Consider the following 15,615-nt stretch of genomic DNA (forward strand, 5'->3'; position numbering starts at 1 on the left):
CAAACTAGTCCGTTTGTTCAGGATGACCATGAAGACCATAAGTTGGAAACAACTTAACAGAACCTTTCGATGTTAAAAAAGCTTTTAGACAAGGTCATGCGTGGCAAAAATGGGTTTAACGGTTAATGAGGGCAAAACAAACCAAGGAAGGCCATACAACACCGACGTCTTGGTCAAAACGTCACCATAACTTTGAGGTAGTCAAGGACTTCGTCAATCTAGGCTCCGCTGTAAACACAAAAAACAAAACCAGCGCTGAGATCAAACGCAGAATATCTCTTGCTAACCGCTGTTCTTTCGGCTTTGAAAGCAAAGAGGGACCAAAGTGTCGCTATATAAGACCCTCATCATCCCTGTCCTGCTAAACGGTGCAGAAGCTTGGACTATGACAAAAGCGGATGAAAGCACCTTGGGTCGTTTAGAGAGAAAAGTTCTTCGTGTGATCTACGGTCCCGTATGAATCGAAGGGAAGTGGAAGAGAAGATGGAACGACGAGCTGAACGGGCTGTACAGTGACGTAGACTTAGCCAGAAGGGTAAAAGTCCAACAGTAAAGATGGCTGGGTCACGTACATGGAAACCGCGGATCAGGTGGCGGCCACAAGTGAAAGGTGACTCCACCCATATTGGAGCGTAAAACTGGAAACATCTAGCTAGGGACCGAGCTAGATGGAGAAGTTTGTTGGTTGAGGCCCTAGTTCACGCAGGACTGTAGCGCCACCTTAAGTAAGTAAGTTTAGTATCAATAGGCTTTTATTTCAATTCAATTTATGTTCCTCATTTTTAAATCAAAAGAATTCTGTCAATAAGGTTGACTGCTAAGACATAGCTCTTAAATAAAAATGTTTTATATACAAAAACATGTGCAATATTTTTTAATAAATTAATACATTACTTACTATTAATTCTGTCATTAAATTCCAATCTAATTAAATAAAACAAAAAAAAAAAACATTTTCTTTTTTTTGGTTTGTTTTTATTTATAATTTATTAATTCAATTATAATTTATATCACTTCAAATGTATAAGTATTAATTTAATAATAATGATTTATTCCGAAATCTTAAATTCACATTGTTTTGTTTTTTATTTGTTGTTTTTAATTTCTTCTTACTGGCGAACTGGCGGATACACAAAAAATGTAAAATAATTAATAAAAAGATGCATGGTACATTCACAGTAGTTCTGATTAAACAAAAAATAATAATAATAAATATAAACAAGAATAATTAAAATGTAGTAACAAATGAAATTTAAAATGATTAATTCTCATTTAATGTAATATATGTGTTTTATTTTATAAGTCTTAAAAATAATTAAATTAAAAAATAAAAACTAACAATATTCCTTCTTAGCTCATTATATTTTTGTTTGTTTTGTTTCATTACAAAATGCTTTTTCTCCTTTTTTTATTATTTTTAAAACTTACACTACAACTTAAAATTAATGGAAAAAGAATTTGTTGCTCATGTTTTTATTTTTCTTTCAAGGTCTAGGGTTTTGATTTGCTATTATTTTCGAAATTTTATATTTTTTAAATTACAAGTAATTACTGTATGATACAATATTAACATGCATATTTTTTGTTTTTTAATTAATTATGTACTTTTTTTGTTAATAATTTGAAGACAATAAAAAGACACAGAGAATTGGGTTAGTAGAATAATAATAATAATAATAAATATAATAATGTATGTGTTATGTATAGTTTATCTTTTTATAAGATTGATAATTTCTCAGTAAATATATATGTATAATATATATTTTGTTTTTATATATATATATAATGTGTGTTGTGTGTGTGTCTGTCTGTATATATATATATATATTTATCATTTATTTATATATATATTTTGTCTGTATTATTTTGTACATTATGCTTATTTTCTATTAAGTAGGTACTAATTGTTATAGTGACACCACTCTTAATTTCATTTGTTTATATATATATATATTTTGTGTATATTTTAATGTTATGTATATATATTATTAAATTTAAAAACTATTTAACAAGCATTTTTTTTTAATTTACGATTTTTGTTTTTTTTTTCATTTCTTAATATTTTGTTAAAATAATTACAACACATTAAATATTGCTGATTTTATTTTTGTTTTTTAAAAATTTAAAACAACATCGACATTGTTTATGGATGTCGGTTAAATTTTTATTTTCTGAATAAAACAACAAAAATGCCCAAATGCACTTTTTTAACCGGGTCAGCATAATTTTGTTGGTAACCCGTGTTTTATTTGTTGGTATTATACTATTTTTAGTCTCGCGCTTATCTCAAATGTGGGAGTTTCATATTATAATTTATTTTTTATAAATTTTTGTTTTAAATTTAAAGCTTTTTATTTTTAATTTTGAAATGTAATGCAATTTATTTTTGTTTGTATTCTCTTTTCATTTAAAACAAGCAAATAAAATTAATAAAATTTATATATTTATAAATTTTAGGTTTTGTATTTTAAAACTAAAGGCGATTATTTTTTTAAATTTTATAACCATCGGTTGATATTTTAATTCGTTGATGTGAATAAGTTCATTTTGATTTTGTTGAATATAAAATAATAATAATAAAATTTAAAATAAAATTAGGGCTTTATAATAAAAAGAAATCATGTTCTTACAAATAACAATTGTATTTGTAATCATCAATCATTAAACTACTTGCGTTCGAATAAGCTATAATTAAATTTAAATAGTCAAATAAAAGTTGGCTCACTGAGTGCGATGAAATAAAATAAAACTCCATTCTACCAAAATGAAGTTTTGTTTACTTGTTGAAGCAAGCTTAAAACTCGATTTAGTACATCTTATAGATTGGGCAAATACCTTTTCATAACCGGTGTTGATATAACCTTACACACAGCGATTTAAGCCCTTTTTAGCCCGATTTCATTTATAGTTGGAGAAAATTGGGCCGATAGCCAAAAATTTTTGACAACAATTTTACTCCTCTTTCACACGTTAAAACAAAAAGTATGTTAAAATTTTTATTACTTTATCTCGTGTTTTTAGAATCTTTTCTTTTACCTTTCAAAAAAAGAAACATTTTCAACAAATCTCTGATATTATCACTTTTCCTACTTTGTTTAACTCTTAAAACTTAACGCAAAAATTAAGTAACCTCATGCGACTTGACACAGAAAGTATTAAAACAAACATAGTTACAAAATAAAACTAATATACCTCGAGATGTCATCTTGTCGAGGCATTTCTGAAATTATCCAAAACTTTAAATTGAATTAATTTAGAAATCTTCAAATGGTCGTTACAATTTAAAGCAGATATCGGTGCCACTAAATAAACATACATATATTGGGGGCTAGAGGTTACGTAGTCAAGGCATCCTAATGGGCTAAATGCAACTACAAAATGAGTTGAAATTTCCCCTCCGGCCTTGTGTAATATTGCACAGGTTGAGACAACATAAGGAACTTTATTTGCAGTTAATTCTTTGAAGGTCAATTTTAACCGAAACTAAGTAGTTTTTAAAGTATCATAAATTTCAAACTCGAAACTTAACTTTACTAATCTCTACTTTCAGTTGAGCGTACCAAAACCATTGTTGTCTACATGCAACTTCTTAGGCAAGCTACAAGCCCATCATGATGTATTAACTTTTTACACAAAACATTGCATCGAAATATGCAGAAAAATATACAAATCACAGAGTAATAAAGTTCAGCTTTCAGTTAAATGAAAAGACATGATCAGCTGGCATTTTGACATAAGTGCAATTGCCTTGGTAGTTAGGGAGATTTTGCTTGACTAACTTTCCAATAAAGTTGCCTTAATCGGAAGTCAATTTTTGGTTAGCTGGCCACAATAAACTTGCCTCACCTTCAGGTTCCTTATGTCATCTGAACCTGCTGATTTTCAGCTACAAAGTAAGTGCACACTGATTTTGACGTTTCACAATCAGGTTCTCGGGAAAGGCACAAGAATTATGAATGAAATAAATTGTTCAGTATTTTAAAACAAATACAAATCACTTAATTCTCAAAACACAAATGTTTCGTATTCTATAAATTTTCATTTGTCTTTAATATGACAGAATTTAGACTTCTAGCTTTGTGAATGTGTCAATCGACATTTAGGCGACATAAGGGACTTGAAAGTAAGGCAAGTATCTGATTGGCCAGCTGCCAAAAATTTGCCTCCCAATTATGGCAACTTTATTGGAAAGTTGCCTGGAAAGTTAGTCAAGAAAAATCTCCCTAACTTTCAAGTCAAGTCAAAATATGTCAAAATGATAATTGATCATGTCATTCAACTAAAAGCTGAACTTTAATACTCAATGATTTATTTATTTTCTGCACAACTTCATTTAATGCGTTCTGTAAAAAGGCTCCTTCTAAATTTAAAAATAAATAAGTAATATTTCTAACAATACAAAATACAAATCGTGATGGACTTGTAGCTTGCTTGAGAAGTATTTTGTACACAAAAATAAAGAAGAGGTTTTTGAATTAAAGTTCTGAATTTAAAAACCATGACACTTGAAAAACTATCTAGTTGCCCTGGTCAAAATTTACGTTTAAACAATGAAGTTGACTGCAAATGAAGTCCCTTATGTTGCCTGAACCTGCCCTTAGTCTGATTAGTAGACTGCGGAAGGAATAAAATGCCAACTCTGACATTTCTGCCACAGCCACAGTAAGTGCCAAAAATTCAATCTGAAACCATACTCAATTTGTTTAGCGAATTGTACAAAATATCAATCAAATGCTTCTGGTTTCAATCCTGAACCAAATTCACAGCTAATTCGACTTCTTTTCCAAATACGAACTGTCATTATGATAGCACTCAGCAAAAAGATAATTACGGCATATTCAAAAAGGTGACGTGGAGATATAAATGCCAATAAAACACTTGATACACTTCTAATTGATCCTGAAATATGTGAACAATTATGTGATTGGTTAGAACTTCTGTAAACGATTGAAATTTTAATTCTAAACCATTTTCTCGAAGAACACTGTACTTTGGTTCAAAAACCTTCTAGATGATCAATTGAAAACCTGCGCCAATAATTTTAACTTCAGAGAAAAAAGTCTTAAGTCAAAAAATTGCAATTTTGATTTGTTGTGATGGACTATTTTTGGTCTCTTTCGTTTAACAACAAAAACTGAAGTCTAGAAAAATTGCTTATTAATAATGATATTAACGTCCAAAGTTTATTGAGTCTGTGTGACCAGTTTCTGACTTAAGTCCTTTTTGCCTAACTTCAAAGAATTTAAATCATGTTGTTTAACCTAGTTTTTTTTAACAAGAGAAAAACTGGTCTAATGGCATTTTTAATTGGATTCTATCAAAAAAGATCTCACCGATGCATTTGACGTCAAAAAAGTTTTAGACAAGACGATGAACTGTCATGCGACTTCTTTAACATCGTTCTGGAAAGAATTATGCAAAACTCAACCGTCAACACTAGAGGCACAATCTTCCAAAAGGTCCATCCAATTACTCGGATACGCCGATTATATTGACATAATTGGAAGATCAGAGCTTGATGTCAGTGAAGTGTTTTGAGCATTGCGACGGAAGCGGAGAAGATGGGTTTAGTGGTAAATGAGTCCAAGACCAAGTATACGCTGTCATTGAAAAAGGACATTGAACGACAATGTCTTGGACATAACGTCATGTCACGATTGACCGCTCGAACTTTGAGGTAGCTAAAGACTTTGTCTTCCTATGCAAAGCTATAAATTCCATACCAGCGCTGAAATCAAACAGAAAAGAACTCTATGCCAATCTCTGCTTCTTTGGACTTAGAAGGCAATTGACTAGTAAAGTCCTCTCTCAAGCATCTGAGATCACCATCTATAAGACACTTATCATCCCAGTTATAATTTTTGGCGCTGAGGCCTGGACTCTGTCAAAGAAAGAGCTTCTTAAGATGTTTCTTCTTCGAGTGATTTGTAGTCCCGTCTGCTTAGTCCATCTAAGAGCGGTGGAGAAGATACAACAAGGAATTGGACGGGCTGTACAGCGACACTGACCTGGTTAAAAGAATAAAAGTCCAACGATTTAGATCGCTGGGTCATGAATGGACATCAACGCTCCAGCCTGGAAGTAGAGGAAGACCGCGACTCAGGTAGCGCTTGCAGGAGGGAGAGGTCCCAAGTCTGCCCCGGATTCTAGCGGCCCTTAAGTAAACAAGTATCTAAGAATTAAAAAGTCTATTAAGAAATCAAATCATGTCGTTTAATTTTGGTATGTTCGTATTTATTGAGATTGTTAATTAACTAAAGTTAATTAAAGAAACCTAAGGATTCGAATTTTTTCTCGAAATCGGAGAATTTCAAGCGTCTGGAAAATACGGCAATTCGAATCATAACTAACTCAATAATCAGACTACATCTTATTACTTAAATATTTTTATTAAATAAAAAATAAATCAAAAATTATGTTTCATATTTTTGTTTTTTCAGAAATGCTAATCAAATAAAATAAAAGCATCCGTTTCATACGAATATTTGTCCTGAGAGACGCCCGCAGCGTTGCCTTAATTAATTTGGTTTAAATTTTTATTTTATTTTATTATTATTTTAAAATGTTATTTTTTAATTTTAGTTTCAATTCTTATTTTTTTTGATAAATATGATTATGTAAGTATGAAAAATATTTACTATAGACTGCAATTCATTTATTTATTTATTATTGTTGTGGTTGTTGTATTGATGTGCCTTTTTCTTTTTGGCTATTTTGGATAAATGCTAAATAATAAACAATAATTTTGTTTATTAATCATATTTATATATATGTATCTATTTTGTTTTAAAATAAATACATGATTATCTAAGAATGTTGCTTTATACTTTATTATTGTTGAAGGAATATAATATAGATTCAAAAACATTGTTTTCCGTTTAAGGTGGTTTAAAAGTTTATTGCAAATGGTTACTTCGTTTTGTATGTTTTTCTTTTTTTTTGAAATTAATGAATAAATAAATAAAAAGATTCCTCTATATCAAATCCATATTTTTCAACCAAAATTTCATATTTTCCGATCTGACAAAAATAACAACCACTTCATGAAAATAAATTTCAAAAATTGTGATACATTATCATTCTCATGATTCTTAATGAAATTTCGATTTATTTTATTGATAAATAAATTTTCGAAATTGGAACGTATTGCTTTTTTGATTTATTGGATGATTTAACTTGTGAAGATTTTACTTAATCAATAAATGTAAAATTTAAATGTATCTTTTTTTTAAAGTGAAAACGGTGGTGCATGTTTGTTTTATTTAGCAGGTGAAAAAATAGATCAAAATTATCTCGAATGTTATTTATTGACTAATAATTTATATACAAATTCTGTAACTCTGTTCCTTTTTTTTATTTATTTTTCTATATGTAACGTGTTTTTATTAACCTTAAACATTTTGCGTTCTCCAAAACCCAAAAAGTAGTAAAAATCGATGTGAAAATAGACGAAGAAAAAGTAGGAAAATTTTCAAAATGTAAATTTTATGTAAATCAAGAAAGTATCGTGATTAAGGAACCTCGATGAAACAAAAACGTTTTTGATTAAGGTATTATGTATTTTCTTCTTTTTTTATTTAATTATTATCTATTGATTATTTTGTCGGTTTACTTATTTATTTATATTTATATATATATATGTATATATTTTGATAATTGATATGGATTCAAAAATTATCCTGCTTATTTCAACGCAAGATAAACATATGTTTTGGTATATTAAAGATTTTTTTAACATTTAAATATTTTTGTTTTGTTATTTTTGAGCGTTTTTAGTTATGATGTTATAGAAGATAGCCAATTGTCACAGAGAAAAAAGAAGGTGCAACTTTCTGATTGAACAAAATATTGCTGCAGGACGAAATCCCAGTTTAAACTCTTACCATCTTATGAAGTCGACCGGCGCCGCCACCTTAAAGAAAATCTGAATCCCGAGACGAAATCAATGTCTAGACATTTTTGTCTTGTAGGTATAGTTTAAAACCAAGTGTTTAGAATACTCTCATTTCGAGGCTCCAGTACTAGAGAGTCAATTTTATGAAAAAATTGATTCTGAAGATTTTCATTGGCACGACTGCCACTTGAGAAGAAAAAATTGTGTCCAATTTTAAAAATAAAAATGAATGCTTTAAACAATCTTTTCATTTCAGGCGCTGACAGAATAGTCGGTCGGAAAGGAGGCAACAACACCTGGCTTTAAGAAGAATCTCAAGCAGGAATCAACAAACGCAAAAAGTTAAGGGCTGCACAATGGGAACAAAGAAATGAGTTGGAATCCTCGTACGCATGAAACGTGACAACCGTAACTATATCAATGCATTGGCGCTAGAAGCAGAAGATGCTGTAAACAGTTGCCACAGCAGAACCATTTACGGAATAACCAAAGAACTGACCGGTGTACACAGCTCCAAGCAATGTTTGGTGAAAGCAGTAGACTGTACTTTGCTAAGTTCGGTGGATGAACAAGTCAGAAGGTGGAAAGAACTATTTTCCTTGGTTTAAGCCCAGTGTTTCCAGACATTGTACAGCCAATGCCTTCTGAAGCGCCTGAAGAAACCAATTCCTAAATCAGCACCGCATGAAAATGTAGCCGTAATTAAAGCACTTAAGAACGACAAAGCGGTAGGACTTGATGGAATTCCCAAAGAGCTTTTACGTGCAACTACAAAGTCTACAAGAAAACTGCTTCATCCGCTCATAAACGAAGCCTGGACCGCCGAAAGCTTCCTTGTTGAGTGTAAGATGGAAATGATAGTCAAGCTCTTAAAAAAGGAGATCTTACAAAGTGCAAAAACTGGAGAGGGATTTACGTTCTAAATGCCGTTGCCAAAATAGTAGGAAAAATCATACTGGAACGCATCAGAAAACACTTTGAGGCCACACTCGATGCCGAACAAGTAGGATTCCGCGATGGATCTTCGTGTATTGATCACATCAACACACTGCGGATCATTATTGAGCAGTGCCTTGAATATCGATCCCCACTACACCTGCTTTATATCGACTTCGGGAAGGCCTTTGATAGCGTCAGCAGGGAGTACATCTGTTTAGCTTTGCGGAGGAGAGGTATTCCAGAAAAACTGATTGCTATTATGAAAGCAACATATGATGAATCAAAGATCACGTTCTGAATTATGGTAGGTTGTCAGAAGTTTTTTAAATCCTTAGCGGAGTCAGACAAGGCTGTATTCTGTTGCCAATATTGTTTAATTGGTTATAAGCGATGTACTGCGCGCAGCTTTGTCAGGTAGCGGTGGAATCCATTTAACTTTGACATCGTTTTTAAAGCACTTGCATTACGCGGACGTTTTTGCTTACTCTATCATAGGATCATAGATCTCCATTAAATAACAACAAGTGTTGAGAGAGAAGCAGACATCGTTGGGCTGAAAATTGATTCCGGCAAAAACAAAAATGATCAGCCTTGGAACCTGATCGTCCTCACAAATGATTATTTCCTTAAAAATTTCAACGTCTTCATCGAAGGCGGAACTGAACAAGACATTATCTTCAGCAGCTGCAAAGCAAAAGTGGCATTCGGTATGCTGTCGAAAATTTGGGGGAATAACTTTATCAACTTAAGAACAAAGCTAAGACTGTTTCGCACAAATGTCGGATATGTACTTGTTTATGTGTGCAGCATCTAGAAGGTGACTCAAGCCATTACAATGGAGCTGCTAACCTTCCTGAATAGATGTCTTGACAACATCCTAGGGATTTTTTTGGCAAACGGAATATCGAATGACGTCCTTCCTTCATAGAAAGACAGTTCAAGAACCTATCGACTGCATTAAAGTTTCAATGGATTGGACATACGCTTCGGAAAGGCAAAGTCTGCATTGCAGGCTTAGCAATGCAGTGGAATCCGCTTACACAAGAAGGATGAAGAGCTGGACAATCGAGAAGCACACGGCGCAGGACAGTCAAAGGATGAATCAGCGACACTAGGCAAGAGTTTAAGGGAGTTGAAACATATCTTCGAAAACGTAGGCATACAACATAAGGGGTCCCCAACGGACTTTATAGGTCTGAGGACCTAAGTAAGTAGTTAGCATTTGACTAAGTAAAAAATACTGACTTTATTTGGTCACAAATGACCAACGTGCATTTGGGCGAACATATTTGACTCTTGAACTTGGTAGCATTTGTCAGTTTTTCTCTTTTGACCTATTTTCTTAACATTTTTTTCTGTGACAATCTTAAAAGTGAATTTTAATTTGATGCTAGAGGTTAAATGTTTTAAAGCAAACACTTTGATCAAGTAATTTATTTTTATTTTAATATATTATGTATTTTGAAAAACTAAACGAAAATAAAATTTAAGGCCAGAAAAAATAAACAATAAGCTTCAATTGTGCGACTTGAAAGTTAACAATTTGTATTTTCTTGTTTTCAAACAATTTTTTTTTTGTATTTTTTAAAAAGAGAGTATTTTTTATTTTTCAAAAAGAATGTACATTAATTATAATTTATTTTGTTTACAAAAAAAATACACAAAACTTAATTAGAAATTAAAATAAATAAAATTAATAATAATTTCTAGTTTTTCAATAGTTCATTGGCCCGTTTGTTAGCGCCGTCAATTCTTATTGTGTTCTTGTCACCCTTTAAAAGAAAACAAAACAAAAAAATTAAAGAAAAATATAATAAAATAAAAATTAAATTAAATTAAATTAAGAAAAATAATAATAATAAAATAAAAAAATAAAGCTATACAATATCTGAAGAGTTTTTTCTTATTTCAATAGGCAAACGAATGCAACTACGTATCTATTCACAATATTTAAGGCATTGTTATTTATTGCTTGTTTTTAGTTCAGTTTTAATTTTTAACTTAATAATTATATAGTTTTTTAGTTTAATCTTCTTTTTCTTTTTTTGTTTAAAGATATTTCTCCTAGCAACATAAATAAACACAAGATTAGTAACAGCGAGTTAGTCTGAGAATTAGACTTAGACTAACATTTTTATTTTATATTTTATTTTTTTAATTAATTAACACAAAGGCCGACATTGAATGCAGATACATATATACGACTAATGATATATTTTTATTTTATTTATGTTTTTATTTAATTATAACCTTCGGTATTTATTGATATTTTGTATAGCTTTACTAAAAACTTAAAAGAAAAATAAAATAATAAAAAATTAACGAAAGAAAACAAAAGAAAGTTAATTTTATCAACTTCGTCACATACGCTATTTGGTCCGAAAATAATTCGCCATTTTATTCGACTTTATTCTTTTATTTTCAATACTTTCAGCGAGTTAAAATATGTGTTATTAACGTTTTTATTTCTTCTTTTCTTTTTCTCAATTTCACTAATAGTATTTTTTTTCCTTTGTTATAATTTTATTTTTTCTACATGAATTAAATTCTATACAAAACGTTGATTTAAATATTTTTGTTTTTTTTTTTTTTTCTAACAGACAACTCGTTTTGTTGTTTTTATTTGTTTTAATATTTTTGTTCAATGATAAAAATTCAAATTGTATAATATTTTGAGAAATTTTATTTAAAAAGTTGTTTGTTTAAATTTAATCTTTTACTTCTATCGATTATACGCTATAAAATAATATACATATAAAATAATTTTAATTAATATAAGTTTTTAAAAATAAATAAATATTAATTAGTGCAATGGAAGCTCTTAATTTTTTGTTTTCTTTAATTTTGTTTCTAATTTAATTTTTTTATATAAGAATTTTTTAAATTATAATTTGAAATTCTTGTTTTTTTTTTTTAATTTTTATTTTTAAATAAAATACTTCCACTTGCAAATTAATTTAAATTTGAGATCACTTTAACTAAGGTTAAATTGGTTAACATTGAGAGAATACAAGTATCTTTTTTTTAAACATGAGTCACACTTTTAGAACCCTTAGAGTCTGTTAGTAGGTATATTTAGAATGACATACACTTCGTATCGCATGCGTAGGGACAAGCTTTTTTCGTTTTTTATTTGACCATCTTTGTTAAACTCTTAGAGTTTTTGGAAAAACCAAAATGTGGAATGAATGGGGTAAGTATTAAGTTTATATTAAGTTTGAATTTTGTTGATAAATACAAGTTTTGTGGCGGTTTTGTCGATGAAGGACATACAAAGTACTTGTTTTTTTGTGTCACATGAATAGGGATAAAAGGATACTCTCATTGTTTGGGAGCTTAGAACTAGTATTAATTTGATACAATCAAGAAGTATGGGTAAAGGTAATGGTCTAACCAAGGAGGAACTAGGTCTCGGGATCTCGGCAAACCCATCTGCTTTATATACCGCAAAATTAGAAAAAGTTCAACTACCTCAAGGACCCATAGAGGTATGGAAAAAACCACAAAGGAAGAGTCAAGAAAGCCACATCATTATAAAGGCAGAAGCTGAGGTAACTGCTAGTAGATCAAATGTTGATTGGGTGACACAGAACGCTTCTCATATACAACAGTAAAAATGGAGAAAACCCCCCATTAAATCCTACACGCAAGAGCTAACGCCAATTTTGCAACAAATCATATCAGGTGGAATCTAGCTTGGCATACCGTCGTCTTTTCGGATGAAAAACAAATTAAATTGGACGTACCTGGCAAGAAAGCTATTGGTAATAAATGGGGCTTACAACCCAGAATCACGCATTGACTATACACATCGGTATTCAGACCGATTTTAATGTACGGTGTAGTAGCATGGTGGACGGCTTTAGAGAAAGGTATAAACAGGGATAAGTTAAATGAAGTTCAACGTTCAGCTTGCCTATGTATAAGCGGATCGCTTCGCACGACCCCATCTGCGGCACTGGACACCTTACTCTACCTTACACATCTTGACATATTTAGCAAACAAAAAGCAGCAAGCTCTGCTATTCGTCTCAAAGCTTCGTCGCAGTGGACTCACAACAACATTGGCCACTCCTTAATTCCAGGGTACTTAGAATCAATACCAAAGCACTACACCATTCCCCAACTGCAATTCGACACCTCCCAGATCTTTTTGGGGGGATAGGACATTCCTGGAGGATGAGTCAATCCATTTCTATACAGAAGGGTCAAAAACAAAAGAAGGGGTTGGTGGAAGTGTGTACTCTCAACGACTGAAATTAAGTCTCTCATTCCGCCTTCCCAATAATTGTAGCGTGTTCCAGGCGGAACTTTTGGCGATAAAGGAAGTCTTGTCCTGGCTTATGAAAACGTAATATCCGTATTATCTCAGATAGCCAGGCCGCTATTAAATCTCTGGACTCTGTCTCTACAAACTCTATAACAGTCCATAACTGTCGATCATCTTTAATGGAAATGGCACAACAGTTTAATATTCACCTTTGCTGGGCGCCGGTCCATAGAGACATTCCAGGTAACTGTAAGGCAGATGAACTCCCCAGGAACGGTAAAATACAGCCTATCTTACCACGTTTGGCACGTACTGGCATACCAATCTCTACTTGTACACTATTGGTAATGCAAGACGCAATGCAAGAATGTGAGGAGGGCAGGCACCAGGTGGAACAACATCACCACCTGTCAAGTCACAAAAAACATCTGGCCAACACTGGATTTAAAACGTTCAAGGTGTTTGCTCTCTCTAAGCAGATCGCATATAAGCTCGATAATAGGTGTCATAACCGGACATTGTCTAATAGGAAGGCACGCCACGAGACTAGGCGTATTTTCAAATGACTTTTGCAAAGCTGTATGGACGAGTAAGAGGAAGAAACAGTTCTTCATACTTCTGCACATGCCCAGCTCTGATCAAAATCATATCACCATAATCAGCCTCTCACGTTTCGTAAGGGACTCAAACTGTTTCCATTGAGCTTAGGAGGAATGGTATGGGGAGCAATCACCTATTACGGGACCGTGAAGCTGGATTTTAAAAGCTCTAAAATGCCAGCAATCACTTACAAATCGATGCTGGAACGAGCTTTTCTCCAATTATCTTAATTATTTAATTGACAACGATGGACTTTCCAACAAGATAATGCACCAAAGCATACTGCACGGACAACAAATGCCTGGATTCAGAGGCAATATATAAGCCTCATATTATCCTGATTAGAACATCATGAAAAACTTGTGGGGATGGCTTTTAAGAAAAGTCTACCAACGAGGACAGCAATACCAAAAAACTAAAGAGATTATTGAAGCCAAATTTCGCTTGATTATCTGACTCTTTGAATCCATACAACACAGGTTACTTGAAGCAATTCTGAAATCAGGAGGCATCACACATTACTTACAATTATTTAAATCTTATTTCATAAAACCAGTATTTATACCTAAAACATAAGTTTTTTTTGTCAAGGGTATTAAGAACCCGTTCCTACTCATGTGACCCAAGAAAGCAGGTACTTTTTATAATCTTCTTCGGAAAAACCGCCATAAAGCTTGTATTTATTAACTTAATCCAAAAATTTGTTTTCCAATATAAACCTAATAAACCCTTATTTATTCCACATTTGTGTTTTTCTAAGAAACCTAAGGGTTTGAAAAATATGTCATATAAAAACGAAAAAAAATTGTCTCTATTCATGTGATTCGAAGTGTATATATTTAATGTTTTTCTCTATATCATTGACTCATACAAAACTGATTTTTAAAACCTCAGTCTATTCCCAGCAGGAAGGAAACTGGAGCTCAGGTTCAAAGACAGCGAAAACGATTACTTGATCAAGAGCGGTTAAAAAGGTACAACTTTTTTCAAAGTCAAAAAAGGTTGCTTAAAATTGCCTCAATTTTAGACTCAAATAATTCCATCATCGGAATTGATGAAGATTTCCGATTTAGCTTTTAATTAGCTTAGGTAGAGTAGTTCAAGAGGTTTAAATTCAATAAACTATTTGTAAATTTGGATAAGAACATAAGCTTTTTGTATTTCTCAATGCTTTGACAGTTTTCAAAAAGAAAACAAAATACTGGGAAATTTTTCAAAAGTTGAAGAAAAGCAATTTGTTTTTTTTTTTTTTTAATAATTACAAAACTATAGGAAGGATTTCTAATTAAATTTAATTGAGTGATGAATGCTGTCTTATTTTGTGTAAAGTTCAACTTTTTGTCATATGGGACCTTTTTCATTTATTTTTGTCAGTTTTCTTATGTTTTTTTGTTGTATTCATCACAGCAATATGAGCCAAAAACCCTACCGATATTATAATTTTTATTTGTGTGTATACTTTGTTTTATAAGTTATAATAATTTATTTATATATTATTATAATAATAATAACTAAAAAATAAAATTAAGAACAAAAAAAAAACAAAATATACATTAATTTATTATATAATTTTTACATAAATATACTATTATTATTATTCATAAAAATAAAGGGAATTTCTATATAATTCATATTTTTCTTTAGGTATATTATATTAATATTTGTATTATAATTAATTTTTGTTTTGTTAATAATAACATTAGGACAACAAAATAAATAAAATTAAATAGTTTTTGTATTTATTTGAGGAGCTGATGAGCTCTTTGATTTGCCACTGCTATTCTGGCTTCGTTAGATTCACCCTGTTTTTTTAAGTGTTAGCATGAGATGGGAAGTGATAGATTGTTTTTGAGATTAAAAATGTTTGATTTGTTAGTAAAATTATTAGTTAAGATGTTTTACATATGCATAT

General features: G+C 31.2%; 1 protein-coding gene across 7 annotated transcripts in view; it reads right to left on the reverse strand.

Moving 5' to 3' along the window:
• Positions 1-2,635: 2,635 nt before the first annotated feature.
• LOC129939591 (synaptosomal-associated protein 25) overlaps positions 2,636-15,615 on the reverse strand; it is a 147,640-nt gene continuing 134,660 nt past the window's right edge. For 5 of the 7 annotated variants that reach the window (XM_056047663.1, XM_056047659.1, XM_056047660.1 and 2 more), the window contains exon 8: positions 2,636-10,605. In XM_056047663.1, coding sequence (XP_055903638.1) covers positions 10,540-10,605 — 66 coding nt within the window. In that variant the 3' untranslated portion in view covers positions 2,636-10,539. Of the gene's footprint in view, positions 10,606-10,841; positions 15,506-15,615 lie in introns of those variants that run through there. The other 2 variants (XM_056047662.1, XM_056047661.1) reach the window with 1 other exon arrangement.

The sequence above is a fragment of the Eupeodes corollae genome, chromosome 1, assembly GCF_945859685.1.
Source record: "Eupeodes corollae chromosome 1, idEupCoro1.1, whole genome shotgun sequence".
NCBI lineage: Eukaryota > Metazoa > Arthropoda > Insecta > Diptera > Syrphidae > Eupeodes > Eupeodes corollae.